The following is a 16,015-nucleotide window of genomic DNA, read 5'->3' on the forward strand; positions in this document are numbered from 1 at the left end:
TGAGACCGAATTTCAAATTCCATGTCGCTAAAGTACAAGCACGAACTATGTACATATATACATATGGATAGTGGTAAAAGCCAAAACACACTTCGTTTGTAAATAAATGCACATTATATGTAAATACATTTATTTCATTCTGTTTTGTTTATGTTAGACCGAGAGAAAGAGTACAGCTTTCGCGGTGAGCAAAGTAATCAGATTCGGGGCAGTCGCCATGCCTAGTATATCACCGAAATCATCGTTCAATGTAACTAAATGTTGCTTGCCAATGATCACCTGCGCCCCGTTGCGATTGCGCAATCCTCCGGCGGATTCGTTACGCGGCTTATAGATGAAGACATGGCGGCGGGTCTCCGCAATTACTGCATATTCTAGGTCCGGACAGCAGTCAATGAATTTGCGCTGCTGCTTGGAGGCCAGCACATAGCCAAAGGCATGTAAATTGCCTTCGTGGCGGACCTTCCAACCTGACGGATTGACTGGCTGGTGGGACTGCAGCCATAGGGAGGCGTCCACGCCTTCGCGTGTGGCGAACGCCGGAGGATAGCCAGCACGCAGCGAGGTGGTGAAGAGCGGCGGCATATTCCCCAAGGAAACTTTGTGTGTAATTTTTGAATCGTGGAGATTATAGCGAACTGAAAAGAAAGTCGTAGAGAATAACTGTGATTAGGCAAGGAATAATGTGCTCCATATGCTTATGCTTGCCCATTTGAATCTCCGGTTCGTCTGTGGCCATGGCAAGGTCGCATTCCTCAATAGGCTCCTCCAAATTTGGTATGGGCAGAGGTTCTGGCTCCGCTTCTGATGATTCTGCCTCTTCCTCGACTTCCGCGACATCCCCGATTTCCTCGTCAAAGAGCTTCTCCTCCTCCTCCTCATCCTCGCACTGCATTAGTTGCGGCCATAAAAATGCTTCCTCTTTGATCATCTTTAGCGTCAGTCCGTTTTCATCCAAGTTAATGATGGTGAAGTCACCATTGACTCGCGCATAGAGTGTGCCCTCCAGCAGCGTCTGCTCGTACAATTTAAAATTGATGTGGGTGGAGGAGTATTTGAAATTATAATTGTGTAGGTTGGTGCCTGTTGGCACATCGAATTTCACGACGATATCGCGTTCTGTCTGGGTCCACTTGTATTGGGGACAACTAAATTTGTTCAGCTCCTGTAGAGTCTCTACACGAGCTTCTTCTGCAGTTTTCAGTTGACCATCGGTGCAGACTATGATGGATTCAGAGTGCGGTTCAAAAGCACAGTAATAGACAGAGCCTACGGTCTGTAGCTGCTCGCGCTGCACATAAAACCAGACTTCCTCCTTAATATTTGGCAGCATCCAGTATGACCAATTCAGCAGCATCAAATGCCGGTCCGTCGACTTGGAGCGCGTCACATGCCCGGCAACCAGAGAGACTTGCTTGCGAGCGTGCAAAATGTCCAGCCTGGCATCGTATAGCACAAAGCCACGAGTTTCTGAGGAAGGTATTATATGCGTCTTGGTCACAAGACGCCATTCTGTGTGGCGTCTGCGATCGCCCGTCTCGAGCAGGAAATAGCTTTGCCTGCCGTCGCACAGCACACAATACTTCTCGGAGATGAAACGCATACTATAATTATAGTCTCCGGGTTGGTAATAGCCATCTCCGCTATCCTCGAACTGCATTTTGTAAACAATGCGCGGCTTGCGTGCATCGCTGCGTATCTCGTCAAACGAGCAGTGGACCACCTCATGGTTTGTATTTACAAAATAGGTATTACGTCGGGCCCAGGGATCGGCGGTAAGCAAATTGTGCTTGGCAAACAGTTCGGTGTGCAGCAGCGAATAGTGATTCTTGTATAGATCGTATTTCAAAGCCTTGTAGTGACGGAAGCTTTGGCGCAACATCGGTACCGAATCGAAGGAGAGCTTATAGCCATCGAAATTGGGACACAAAAGATTGCGATCGACCTTAAGGTCCACCACGGTCACCATTGCGAATTAATAAATTTTCTGCGTCGAGATAATTTCTGAGAAAGCAAAAACTGGATTGAATTTTTTGAAGTTTCAATTTCACAGCAAAGTGTTGTAAAATTATAAAGACAATATTGTCGTTATGATATGACAATATTCTCTGTTTATGATATGTTAGCATGCTGTTCGAGTAACTCATTTGTGCCAGCATGACACTTACTACGCTGTTGTATATGTAACATAGGTGAAGATTATTTAAACTTGATATATCGTGTACATTTTTAAGAAAGTTTTTGACCTAAAGAGTGTGCTTTGATATTATCATGTGGTTGTAAATTTTGGTAAGCCAAAAGAGTGGGTTTTGATATTATGATATTATTGGTAATTGTCAAACAAGAACAAATTAACTATACATTTATAAACCTAAAAGTTACTTTCGATTGAAACTCTTAATTATTTTACGATTAATTATTATATAATATATATTTTACGATTAATTATTATATAATATTCATCGGAATTATCAGCCAAGTGAAACACATTTGAAATAAGTCTGGAGTCATCCCAGCATAACCGCTGACTAGCCAAGGCATACGTGTTCTTTGCAACTCTGCTCACCCAGTGCTGCACAACGAGAACACAAAAAAAAGTGTTGACACGTTGACAGAACATTTGGTTCGTGTCTTACGACGAATTAATTTCAATTATTTTATTATTGGTATATTTAGTTAACCACCGAGGCGAAAGTCAGGCGAAAAAAAACAGCTGCAATAACGTTCTAAACAGGTAAGCAGAGCCGCGCATGCCGCACAATTGACTAGAATTATAATAATTCAATTTTTCTAATTCCTCTCTGTGTGTGTGCCTGTGTTTGTGTGGACGTGTTTTGCAAAAAAGCCGAAACCGAAGATTGCAGCGAACGCCCGGAAAACTTACGCCTTAAGTCAGCTGCTGTGGGGCAGCAAATTTTTCATTTAGTTATTAACCAGCTGCATACCAAATAGAGGAAGTTAGATAGTAAGGATGCGAAACGAGCAGATGAACAGCCAAAGGAACGACACCAACATCAGCAAGAGCAGAAATAACAAAAAGCTAACTACAATGTTGTGGCTGTCTCTGGTAGCGCTAATGGCTCTGCTGCAGGGCAGCGCAGCAGTGGAATTCACGTTCGATTTGGCGGACAATGCCGAGGATTGCTTCTACGAGGAGATCAAACGCAATACGAGCGCATATTTCGAATTTCAGGTATCGGCCGGCGGCCAGCAGGATGTGGATGTGACACTGAAGGATCCACAGAATAAGATTATCTATTCGCTGGAGCGTGCGACCTTCGATAGCCATCAGTTTACGGCCGAGACAACTGGTGTTTATACGGCCTGTTTTAGCAATAAATTCTCTGCGTTCTCGCACAAAATCGTCTACGTGGACTTTCAGGTAGGTGACGAGCCGTCCCTGCCTGGCGTTGACGAGCACGCCACGGTGCTAACCCAAATGGAGACGTCGGCTCAGGCAATACACAAGGCACTTAACGACATACTCGACGCCCAGACGCACCATCGCCTAAGAGAGGCCCAAGGACGTAAACGCGCCGAGGACATCAATCAGCGTGTAATGGTCTGGGCTTCATTGGAAACGGCGAGCGTCATCCTGATCGGCCTCGTCCAAATCCTGGTGTTGCGCAACTTCTTCACAGATCGCAAGCCAAGCCAGGCGCGCTATGGGCGCCTCTAAGGGTAACAATGGAAGCAGCTGGAGCAGCGAAACTATCTCTACCATAGTAATACACAAACAGACACACACACACACACACACACCACACACACACACCACACTTACATTTATACATAAATATAAATATATTATTTTTTTTTTTAAATCGTAATTTTATTACATTTGTTTTCACGCCAAAAAAAAAAAAACCTCTCACATGTATTCCAAAAGCTTGGCGCCACCAGCCAATTCCACGCTCCATACCCATTAAAAACAAAGAGAATGTTTTTCTTAAAAACAAAAGCAACAACAAAACTCTTAATTGAAAATTGCAAATTATTAGAATTTTTGTTTGCAAAAATTGTTTTGTGTTTTGGTGGCTTGTGCAATGCCTGAAGACGAGTGCGGAGAATAGCGCCATAAAAGGTTGCTATTAACGCTCGCTATAAATTATGTACGCTTGTTATGGCACAGGCAGGATGCCCCACGCTCTTGTTGTTGTTGTTGTTCCCCGCTCGCCTTGCAGGAAGCAGCTAGAGATTACCTAATAGGCGGAAGCTAAAAGATTCACTGTGAGAGACAGGGATGGCATACATATGAAGTTGTTGTTGTTGCCGTGGCATTTTGCACCGAAATCATCAAATTTCGATCAAAATTATTATTACAGTTCGTACAAACTGCCACAGGGCCAGACGGCGAATGGTATTCACATACATACATAAATAAAGAAAATAAAAATATGAAACAATACGATAGTATAACAACTGTATCAACAAGAGCGCCAGAGCAGTAGAGCAAGCATACACTCACTCACTCACTCACACACACACACACACATACACTGAAGAGTGCAGTGCTGGCTTAGCTGGGCTCAGCTGAGCGACGGCGAATTCGTTGCGGCAATTTCGTCTTCGGGCTCATAGTTCAGCCGTCGCGAAGAGCAAGTGCAAAGCGAAAGGGCATGCTCGACTAACAGTTGAACTGCGTGGGATATTAAATACTTAACTTGAGTATATTTAAAGCTGTTAATTTTTCAATTTCAATTGAGAGTTGAATGCAGCAATAGTGAATATAATAATATAATAATACATATATTGGTTTATACAGTTAGGCCATCTTTCAGAGCTAAGCTATTCGTCCTCAAGCCAACAATGTGTACAGGGTATTTGTAAACAAATACAATAGAAAACACGTTTTGTTTCAACTACGATGACAGTGTTCATTTAAATGAGCCACAATTTGTGCTGCAACAGCAATTTGAGCGACGCGGCCTGACCTGCTGCTCCACTACACTACAGAGCAGCAGCAGCAGCTGCCGCTCACTTGCCACACACACACACACACACACATATATACATATATGCATGTATACGGGCATGCTGCATAGGTCGAGGTTGTCGCGATTTTGGATGCTGCTTCCTCGTTGGCAGCTTTTAAAATGCACTGAAATATGTAAGAGAGACGGACAAATGGGCGAGTGGGCGGGAGCTCTAGCTGGCGCATACCCTGGAATTATGAAATAAGTGGGTTTTATAATCCATTACAATTCTTAAGAGAATTGACTTAGCATCCATGTTTATCGATAAAGATATGATGAGCTGGACTTGCTCAATTTCGAATCAATCTACATATATAAGAAATGCGATCTAACACTATATGCCTCCCTTCTATCAATGTTTATTTTTACAGTGTTTACGATTTCTTATATTCAAGTTGCGTTGGATATATGATTTTCGACCAATCCTTAGAAGAAGTTTAGAGTAATGTAATTTTAAGTTTTAGGCTCGGCATTAAAAATTATGGAAATTATATGATTTCGATTTCGACACGACACACCCCTCAATGGGGAAGCATCATCAGAGGAGGTTAATAGTAATGGCATTATAAATGGCATTATAAATAAATAACTGTGTATTGTCTATGTTCGTAAGCCAATTACAAATTTTAAATACAGTAGAATCCCGATAATTCGAAATGGCAAGGGGATCTGTGTTATTTCGCTCTACACAGAAATTCAAATTGTCGCGAATTATTGAGAGCGAATTCCTTTCAAGGGGATCGAATTTTTTTTCGATTTAGCGGCGTACGAATTATTGAGCCTCGACTGTATTTAGCATCTAAAGTTATAGTATTTCTCCTCTACCATATATATGATCTGAAATTACGTTAATTGAAGGGGAACGATCGTATGATGTGTGAACATGACTTTTAAAGACGAGATATATACGTACATATATATATACATATATTCCAAATGTGCAGCTTTCTAGCTTCAATAGTAGCAAAATAGACTGACGGACGGACGGACATGATGAACATATAATATTTATAAATTATAATGGCTATAATCAATTTACTATTTGTAGATCATAAACGAGTATAATTGAATTGGACCATGGGCAAAACCTTTACCACAGTGATACAAAATAGGTTTACATACATATATGTATGTATAGTCTTTCCATTTGAACTTAGGATCTATAGAGAAGCTCGTTGGTTTAACTAAAATATATTTATGTCAGATGTTCAAACAAAGTGTCGGCTATGATATTTATGATATTGCCCATATATCTTTTGCGTTTGTAACTCCGTCGCTATGACTATGGCTCTGGCTCTTACTCCCAGCAATTTTGACAAACTATCTACTATATATAACAGCATGAGAAACGCGCTGCCATTGACTGTTTGCCAGGTGAGAGACGGCGCTGAGGCAATCGACTTAACTGCTGTTTTTCTTTATGCTTTTCAATCTCTTTATGTGTATGTATATTATATATACATATGTATATGTATGTATGTATACGTATAGCTTTGCATCTGCTTGAGCTTCGTTTTCAGTTCAATGAGTTGCAACTGGCATTAGGACTTGTGGGATGACTCTCATCGCTTTGCGCTGCACTTCATTTGGCTTTGGCTGCAATTTGAGGTTTTCCGACGCTTTTCAGTTTTGTCATTTCTATTTGCCGCCCTCTGGCCCCGCACCCTTCCCCGCCCCACTGCACGCTGTCGCACGTGTGTTGTATAAGTGGCGACTGATTGCATTTTATGATTGCATTTTATTTCGCTGACAATTTCCATTTTGCAATTCGCTTCGTGCGTAAGCAGCGGCAGCGTGGGGGAGGGAGGGGGGTGAGCTGGTTAGATGGCTAGTGAGGGGGTACGTGCATCCCAATAGCTTAACTTGGCTCTATCGTTATTTCATTTGCATTGTGATGAGAGACATTTAGGCATTCAAATGGCCTGCAGCTCGTTAGCTTTTCAGTTAGTTAATTTCCCTAGACTTTTTGTAAAGCGCCCAGATCCCGGTGCATATCTTATCAGCAGTGAAGGTGTGCCTTATCATAATTGTGGCACTTGTCTCAGGTGCTCAACTAAATTACACTTCACACTCCTTTCTCTTCAGAGTAAAGTTAATTGGAAATGTTTAATTGGAAATTAATGTTTTAGACAACAGTTTTTTTTTTTTATTTTATTTTTTTTTATATAATAGAAAAATTTGTATAATTTTTAAATTGAATATTTGTTAATTTAAAGATACAAATTTAATTTAAATATAATTAAATCGATTTATTTACTTAATTTAAAATATTTAATTAATTTAAACATAATTGGTCTAACTAAATTCTTGGGCTGTGCTTGTAGGGGTTTTTGGCTCTTATACAATATATATGAACATGCAACAATATATGTACATACAACAATAAATCGTGTAAATCCCATATTATACTAGATGCAGCTATATTTTACAGTGATTTGCTGTTTCCACTTAATAATAATACCAATAAAAACAGGCTAAGGCGGAACGGATCACAACTTTAGATCAGAATGGAATCAAGTAAACTGGAAACATTACAGAATAAGCATATAAAAATAAATAAATAAATGGGTCTAGATGTAAAATAGAAATAAAATTACATATATACAGGGATGGATTAAGGCATTTATTATCATAATTAAGGCAATTGGAATAATAATATCTATTGAACGAACTCAAACGCATTGTATATATTATTAAATATTATATTATATATATATTAAATAAAAAAACTAAAAAGATAAATTAATGACTCTTGAATTTAATTTCTTTTTACTGAAATAAGCAGCATATTTAAGCAGCATATATACTTTTGTCAAGTTCTGTATAGAACAAGATGAGAAAGGTTGTGCTCTACTTTGAAAAAGTACAGCATAGCATCGAAGAAGATAAGATCATAGAGCGCAAGCGAAGATATGAGAATAGATTATTATGGAGAAGACAAGTGGGAAGATAAGAGAAGAAAACCTAGGAAAAAGTAAAGATAAAAGGAAAGCACTCAAAAATAAATACAAGGAAAACAGAAATAAATTTATTAAGAAAAGAGTTTGTAAAAGAATATCAGAGAATTTTAATTAATTAAAATGAAGTGGGCTTAAGCAAAGAGGAGAATGGGGAAAAGCAGAAGGGAAGGGAGAAGAAAAGTTAAAAAATGAGTAAAAAGCTAGAAGGGAATGTTGAGAAGAGAACAAGGAGAAGGAGAAGTGGAAGGAGAATATTAAAGGGAAAGGGATAGAGTGGTTGAGACAGAGAGAGAGAGAGAGAGAGAGAGAGAGAGAGAGAGAGAGAGAGAGAGAGAAAGAGAGAGTTGGACAGAGAGAGAGAGAGAGAGAGAGAGTAAGACAGAGAGAGAGAGATAGAGAGAGACATGGTATTTTTGATCAAACTCGTCAATAATTGCAGCAATGAGATCAAAACTTGTAGTGGGAAAATGAAAGTGAAATTATAATAATAATTTGCTCAGTGGTTTTCCACATCATGTATTGAATGTACACATGAATTACAATCTAATATACAATTCTTATAAATTATCTCTTTTTATTTAAATAATTATTTAGAGCTTAAATTAGCATAATTAATATACGTATGTAATGTTTAATTTATGTAATTCATTTTGATTACATATTCAATGTGGTTTTTCGCCAACAAACTCAGCTGGATCAGGCAGCTGCTGTGCATCGATTCAAGTCAATGGCGAGTTGATGGGTTTGCGGTTGGCTAGAAAGCGTTTAGACCAAGGTTTGCTTGCAACATGGCCCTCAGGGCAGCTGCTGGGGGCGAGCGACTAGTTGCACTTTGGCATTAATGCCAATGCAAGGCGATTCGCATTGCGATCAACGCGGCGTATGCGCAATCGCCTAACGGCGTGTGGCATACGCGGCATATGCTAAGCAGCGGCCAACGCCCAATAATGGATATTGATGACAGGCAGATGTAAGTGGTGTAATGACCACAGCAACAACAACAACAACAACAACAACAACAACAATAAAAACTACCCAAAAAAGGTGCAACAAGTTGTAAGCCAAAAGACAGCAGCAGCCGTTGCTTACGTAATGAGAAAGGTGCAGAGTTAATGCTGCGGCTACAGTGGCGGCGACGGCGACGGCGACGGTGGCTGCGACTGCGGCTGAGGTTGCGGATGCAACGCAAACAAGTCGCTGGCAGATGCTGCTGCTGCTGCTGTTGCTGTTGCTGCTGCAGATGCGGCAGCAACTGTTTGTTGTCTGTTATGACGAGAGCATGGGGGCGCAGCAGGCGGCAGGAGGGGGGGTGGCGTCTGGCTGGATTTTATGCCAGAGTCTGAGTGTGACTCTGACTGAGTCTCACTTTCGCCTAATGGCAATGATGCGGCAGCATTTGGCCCATATTGCCAGAGACACACTCACACACACACACACACACACACACTCACACATAGAAATCATGACAACGGCGGGAAAAAATCGCAACACACAAACCCTTGCAGCCGCACCACCGACGTCGCCCCGCCGCCGCCTCCGCCGCTGCCCCGCGGGCCGCATGGCGAATGCAGCGGCGAATGGTTTTTGGAAAAACGTTTTTCCGGTTAATGTGCCGCCAGTTGCCTGCCATTTGGTTAGTCGCTATAAAAGTGTGGGCCGCCAGCTGTGGTCATGTCAGTGTCGATTCGTGGCGCAGTCAAAGCAGCCAGCGCAGGACTAACCGACTTAACCAAACAACTCAAAGCCAACTGAGAATATATTCAAATAATCGTACAAGTGCAGCCATGAAAGTACGTACGGTGCCATTGTGTTGCGCATACGCAATGTTGAGCAATGAACAAGAATTCCGCATACGCCGCGTGCAACAGTCGATAAATTTGACTTATTTTTTCCTTTTTTTTTTTGTTTGTTTTTTTATTCTTGTTGCCTTTGTGTTTTGTGATCGCGTTAAGGACATGTGTCTTGGCTTGACATCCTTTTTTTTTTCTTCAATATATTGTCAATATATGTACATATATATTGATAGTACAGTTTCAGAGCGATTGCGCGCGCAGCGCTTTAACGAACAGTTTTAGAGTCACAGCAAAATGTTGTGAACATAAATCTACAGTTTGAGCGCCACAGTCATATTGGCTGTCGAGCAGCTTAAGTACAGTTTGACATTGATTATAATAGAAGACCGTTTGACTTTACAGTTTACAGTTTGGGAGTCACTGTGCGGAAGATACCATAGGCTAAGTGACTGTTGAGTAGATACACGACTTTGTGTTAGTAGTACAGTTCGAGAGTCATCGTTGAAAGTAACTCTTGAACAGTTTGACAGTCACTGTGGATTTTGACTTAATGTGTCAGCTTGAAATGTAAAGTTTGCGAGCAATAGCAACTCTCTAAGAGAGCCTAGAGTGAGCCATTCAGGACACACAGTTTTAGAATCACTGCATTTTGTTAGCAAAGGAAATATACATATGTAGTTTGTCAGAGTGCGCAGTTTAAGAGTCACAAATTGGAGTCATTGATCACTGCACGGTTTACGAGTCACTGTTTAAGAATCGATAGTTATGTTCGATAGCTGCGTTATTATATCTTAATATCAATCACAGTAACAGCTGAAAGAGTCACTGTTTCGGTCACAATTAACAGTCCAAGTTATAAAAGCAAAAGTTAGATCATAGGTTGACAAGCACAAGTCACAGTTTTCGAGTCACTACCTGTTTATTACTCCTAGTAAAGTACAGTTTTAAAGTTACAACGCAAGAGTCACCGTTTGACACGCCCTCGGCTAGATTTATTCCGCAGTTATTGTGCAACAGTTCGACATCAACTGGTAGACTTACAGTCACAGTTTCTGAGTCACAGCGAAGCTAGACTAGCTCAACAGTTTAAGAGTCATTGGTTATGTTACAGCTCTCTCACTCACACTCAAGAATTACCATTAGCGCAACATACACACTCACAGTTATAGAGTCATTGTATGTACACAGTTTAAGAGTCACATTCTTCTTCTCTCTCCTGCAGGCCTTCGTGTGTCTTCTGCTGATTGGAGCAGCCAGCGTAACGGCCAAGCCCAAGCCCGGGGGAGGCGGCTGGTCTTCGGGTGGTGGTGGCGGCGGCGGCGGTGGCGGTTGGTCATCCGGCGGCGGCGGCGGCGGCGGACATGGCGGGGGTGGTGGCGGCGGTGGTGATGTGCAGGTCATCAAAGTCATCACAGAGAGCGGCGGCGGCGGTGGCGGTGGCGGTGGCTGGTCTTCAGGCGGAGGCGGTGGTGGCGGCGGTTGGTCCTCCGGCGGCGGAGGCGGCGGTGGCTGGTCTTCTGGAGGAGGCGGTGGTGGCGGCGGCGGCGGTGGCGACATAAAGCTCATTAAGATCATAAGCCTGGGTAGCGCTGGCGGCGGCGGCGGCGGCGGTGGCTGGTCGTCTGGTGGTGGCGGTGGAGGCGGCGGCTGGTCTTCAGGTGGTGGCGGCGGAGGCGGCGGTGGTGCCACCAAGGTCATCAAAATCATTAAGCTGAGCAGCGGCGGCGGCGGCGGTGGCGGACATGGTGGTGGTGGCGGCGGCGGCGGTGGCTGGTCCTCGGGTGGTGGTGGCGGCGGCGGCGGCGGTGGCTGGCAGCCAGCTGGCGGCTGGGCCTAAGGCTCCAGGCACAGCCCCCCATCCCAGCATCCTGTATATACTGTACATAACTGAGAAATTGTTTGTAATTTCCTTCATTTTTTGTTTAACTTTTTTTTATATACGAATTTCCTATGTAACGGAAGAAAGAAAAGAAATTATGTTGTATTATGTAAAAGATTGCAAAGTCGCAACTTGGCCAAAAGACTACCGAATATTTCACGAATAACCAATAAATATAAATACTGTCAACTGTTAACCAAGGGCTCGAGGGCCTCTGTCTTCCATGCTGAATGGATCTATAAATCTCTGGATTGCCACACAGCTGAAGGATCTTTGTCTCACGGTGATATAATGACAGCAAAGTCTTTTCTTGCATGCCTTTTGTGACGCAGATAGAGCGAGCAAGAAAGAGAGAGAGAGAGAGCGGTAGATATGGATAGCTTTGGTTTATGGCTCTAAGCTGATTTATTAGAGTGAGAGAGAGAGAGAGAGAGACAAATAGAGATAGAGAGCTCTTTTATTGATGGCCATTGTCTAAGTGATTTATGAAAATTGTGCTAGATGACAAGAGCTTGCCAGTATACGAATATGGAATACCCTGTAAGTTGGTGTGAGACTAAATGGATTCATGAATCTAAAATGTGGAAGGGAGAGAAAGAGTAGAGATAAGAATAGAGGAGTAGAGAGGGAGTGAGAAAGAGGGAGAGAAAGAGAGAGAGAGAGAGAGATGCAGAAAGAAAAAATATAGAGCAAGACAGAGAAATATAGTGAGGGAATGAGAGATTGCGAGAGTGAAGGAGACAGACTGCTGGTTTATGAATCACAGTATACGAATGTGAAATACCCTGTAAATAGCCCAAATGGCTCAATATATGCCAAATGAAATGGCGAACACGCTTTTTAGTACCAAGATAAATCCATTTACAAATGTTGTTCCAAGCTTTAGTTTATGTGAGCCAAAGAAATCTCAAAACAGACCCATAGAAATATTTTTTGTATTATCTTCTGCTCATGTTCACAGCTCACAAAATATTTTACGCGAGCTCTGAATCAAATATAGAAACTTCGTTAAGTTCTATACCAAATCCAACATTTATAAAATATATATATATTTATATATAATTTCGACTTTAATCTATATAAATAGGTTAAACTTTATATTGATCTCAACGTGATTTGACATAATTCTGATTACAGGGTATTTGTGGAGTCGAGTAGCTCACATTGTTGGGCTGACCCTGACTAGCCATTGTTGTAAATTGCTCAATTTGTTAATGACAAATAAATAGTAATAAATGGCAATTAGTAAATAACAAAACGTTGCGAACATCGTCAGAAAAAATAAGATTTAATGCAAATCGAAAACGCGCGCGTGCTTAGGCTTTGATGCGTTTTTAGCCGCTAGCGTTTCGGCCAGGCCACACACATGTCAAAGACAAGTAGAAAAAAAATATTAAATGAAGAAGAAGAAGATTTTCCATACGCAGCTGCGGGTGAAAGGCAACAGCAGCTCGCCGTGAAGGACATTTGAAAATGCGTTGACTGACTGACTGACTGACTGACTGACTGACTGACCGATTGACCGATTGATTGATGTAATTGGGGTTAATCAAGCAGCCAGCACAATTTGCATGCTAATTATGAAGAGCAACAAGATGCGGGGATGGGGGAGGCGAAATGATGCCAATACGTTTGCCGCGCATTAAAAAACCATTAAAGATCAGCTCATTGGCCGATTGCGCTCCACTTTATAGCTACCCTCCTCTCTCCACTCGGCCTCCCCATACCTGTAGCTGTATTTACGCATTAATTATGCATGTGTGTGTGCGTATGTGTGTGTGTGTATGTTTCCACATCCATTCAGATTTGCATGTGAAGCATGCATAATAAATGCCACCAATCAATGAATCTCAACTTCCAAGCCTCAAATATTACATGAAATACAAACACGCCCCAAAACAAAACAAAAATACGCATCGATGCCGCCGCCGCTTTGGCTGCCAATGCTTTATGTATCAATTAGATGGAAGCTGATAAAAAGAGACACACAAAGAAACCGGGACAGCGAGGAAGAAAGAGAGAGTGAGAGATCGAGGGACAGAGCCAGCAAGGTGTGCAAGCCAACAGCCAGCAGCAAACAAAAAAAAAAAAAGCCCACCTGACTGTCAGCTTATGCGTCAAACGAGGGATGTTCGTAGAGTTGTAACGAAGCTGAGCTCAAATGTTTATAAAAATTATATATAAATTAAAAAACAAACTGCTTTTAAATTAACTCTTGAAAAACTTATCAATTGCTTATGAGAATCGCGTAGTAGGGCGCTATTATTAAGAACGAATTTCATTTAATGCACAATGACTAAAGATAAAACAGCCACAGTCACAGGTAGGTAGCCTGGGAATCACATAAGCTATAAGTTAGTCAAACAGTCGCTCAGTCAATCAGTCAGTCAATCAAAAAATTGAAACATATAATGAATTGGTCAGTCGAACAGTCTGTCAGTCAATCAGCCAGTGAATCAGTCAATCAATCAGCTAGTAAAACAGTTAGTCAATCAATCTATTATTCAGTTAGCATATAGTTGATAGCCTATCTCTCTTAATCTATTAATTAATCAAACTTATAATTCAGATAATCAGGCAATGAGTCAGTCAGTCAATCAGCTAGTAAAAGTCAATCAATCTGTTAACATCTGTCAATCAATCAATCAACTTATAATTTATATCAGCAAGCAATCAGACAAAAAATCAACATAGTCAATCAGTTGATCAGTCAGTCAATCAATGAGAGAATAACCTAATCAATCATTCAATCAGCCAGTAAAAGTCAATCAATCTGTTAGCATATATCATCTGTCAATCAATCAAATCTATAATTAAGACAATCAATGAACCAGACGATAAATCAACATAGTCAATCAGTCAATCAGTCACTCAGTCAGTCAATAAATGAGAGAATCACCTAATCAATCATTCATTCAGCCAGCAAAAGTCAATCTGTTAGCAATCTGTTACTTAATCATCGTCAATCAATCAATCAATCTAATAATTTAGACGATCAATCAAGCAGTCACTCCGTCAATCAGTAGATCAAATTTTCAATCAATCAATCAAAAATATCAGTTACTCAATCAATCCATTAGTCAGTCAATGCGAACTCTTGGCAAATCGAAAGATTGCCCCTCGTTGGAAATTCAGTTTTTTCCTTTCCTTCTTCTTTGTATATTATTATTGTGTTTACATATTTATTTTGTTTGCTTTGCTTTGTCTTTGTCTTTGTTTTTGTGGGCTTTATTTGTTGTTATGTTTTTAGTTATTGTGTTCATCACAAAAGACTATGGAAAGTGTTTTTGTTTTTTGCTGGCTGAAGCAAGTCTTGGCGATTGTTTTAAGCGTGTTGCCGTTGCTACCTCATTGTTGGGTCTGGGATTGGGCTGTAATACCCGAAGAGACAATAGCTACTACACGGTTATGTCGGATGGCATTAACACCGAAGGCACTTAGATATTGATAAATAGCCCAGCATATGCAAATCGACGGGGGGGTTGGGACAGCAACTCTCTGAGCATATTAGTAATCCATATTTGTAATGATTGAAAAAGAGTTGAAATTAATTTATTGACAGCGATCTGAGGCCACGTTTTCTATAGAATGCCATCAATGCAGTTGGCCAATAACCACAATGCCACTGCCAATAAAAAGATCAACAACAGTCGTCAAGCGATAGATAAACAAATAATTTGTTTAACACATTTCTGGCCATAACGAGCCGTGGGCCAAGGTTAATCGCTGGGAAAGTGACGCACACCGGAATGGGGCCAAACTGAAAGAGGAAGACATCCGTCCATGCGGTTGGCTGGAAAAATATTTGGATGTTTGGCCCATTGATTGACATTGAAGACGCATTCGGAAATGAAAAGTGAAAGTGGCCAACAAATTGATACCATAATGAGTGTGTGAATCTGTGTCTGTATCTTTCCATGTAAAGTCCCCTTCCGTATCGTGATCTCTTTTCAATATTCACACAGCATACAGTCCTCAAAGCATACACGAGATGAATGAAATTTGATCTGGTTTCCAAGCGCCAACCAGTTTAAATTAGTTAGTTAGTCAAGCATTGACGTATCTGACTGAGATTGGCCAAATAATTGCAAGCTCATCCGTATGGCATGGCATGGCATGGCATATACTGGACACACCTTTGAGTGAATGAGTGAATGTTAGTTATATACGTATATACATATATAACTATATATATATATATATATATAGAGAGAGAGATTGATAATAAACTTTTGACACAGAGTTAACTTTTTATCACAAAAGCTAGTCTGGAAATAGCTCGAATTGAATTCAGCTCGGGTTAAATGCAAATCGTTTGGGAATCAACTATATATATAATTTATATATATAATATTATCATATCACATATCATAGTACATACATTATATATGTTAGACTACCTAAAGA

The 16,015-nt window shown here is 41.1% G+C and overlaps 3 protein-coding genes across 3 annotated transcripts; 2 read left to right on the forward strand and 1 right to left on the reverse strand.

Moving 5' to 3' along the window:
- Positions 1-95: 95 nt before the first annotated feature.
- Positions 96-2,122, reverse strand: LOC6583802 (nudC domain-containing protein 1). The gene is made up of 2 exons (XM_002009431.4): positions 709-2,122; positions 96-638 (listed from the first exon to the last, which is right to left on the reverse strand). The coding sequence occupies exons 1-2, from the start codon at positions 1,967-1,969 to the stop codon at positions 154-156; spliced, it is 1,746 nt and encodes a 581-aa protein (XP_002009467.1). The 5' UTR covers positions 1,970-2,122; the 3' UTR covers positions 96-153.
- A 461-nt stretch (positions 2,123-2,583) lies between these two features.
- Positions 2,584-3,961, forward strand: LOC6583803 (transmembrane emp24 domain-containing protein 3). Its single transcript, XM_002009432.4, has 2 exons — positions 2,584-2,734; positions 2,846-3,961. Exon 2 carries the CDS (start codon positions 2,972-2,974, stop codon positions 3,677-3,679), a length of 708 nt encoding a protein of 235 aa, XP_002009468.1. The 5' UTR covers positions 2,584-2,734; positions 2,846-2,971; the 3' UTR covers positions 3,680-3,961.
- Positions 3,962-7,809: 3,848 nt separating this feature from the next.
- On the forward strand, positions 7,810-11,789 carry LOC6583804 (putative glycine-rich cell wall structural protein 1). Its single transcript, XM_002009433.3, has 2 exons — positions 7,810-7,917; positions 10,952-11,789. The coding sequence occupies exons 1-2, from the start codon at positions 7,810-7,812 to the stop codon at positions 11,564-11,566; spliced, it is 723 nt and encodes a 240-aa protein (XP_002009469.3). The 3' UTR covers positions 11,567-11,789.
- Positions 11,790-16,015: the final 4,226 nt, after the last annotated feature.

This window comes from Drosophila mojavensis, unplaced genomic scaffold (assembly GCF_018153725.1).
Source record: "Drosophila mojavensis isolate 15081-1352.22 unplaced genomic scaffold, ASM1815372v1 contig_136, whole genome shotgun sequence".
In the NCBI taxonomy this organism is placed as follows: Eukaryota; Metazoa; Arthropoda; class Insecta; order Diptera; family Drosophilidae; genus Drosophila; species Drosophila mojavensis.

Excerpts from the sequence above, each read along its gene's own strand:
- LOC6583802 (XM_002009431.4), bottom strand. The coding sequence starts at position 1,969 with ATGGTGACCGTGGTGGACCTTAAGGTCGATCGCAATCTTTTGTGTCCC. Across the intron at positions 639-708 it reads CGAACCGGAGATTCAAATGG|TTCGCTATAATCTCCACGAT; the intron begins GCAAGCATAAGC and ends CTTTCTTTTCAG.
- LOC6583803 (XM_002009432.4), top strand. The coding sequence starts at position 2,972 with ATGCGAAACGAGCAGATGAACAGCCAAAGGAACGACACCAACATCAGC.
- LOC6583804 (XM_002009433.3), top strand. The coding sequence starts at position 7,810 with ATGAGAAAGGTTGTGCTCTACTTTGAAAAAGTACAGCATAGCATCGAA. Across the intron at positions 7,918-10,951 it reads GATTATTATGGAGAAGACAA|GCCTTCGTGTGTCTTCTGCT; the intron begins GTGGGAAGATAA and ends TCTCTCCTGCAG.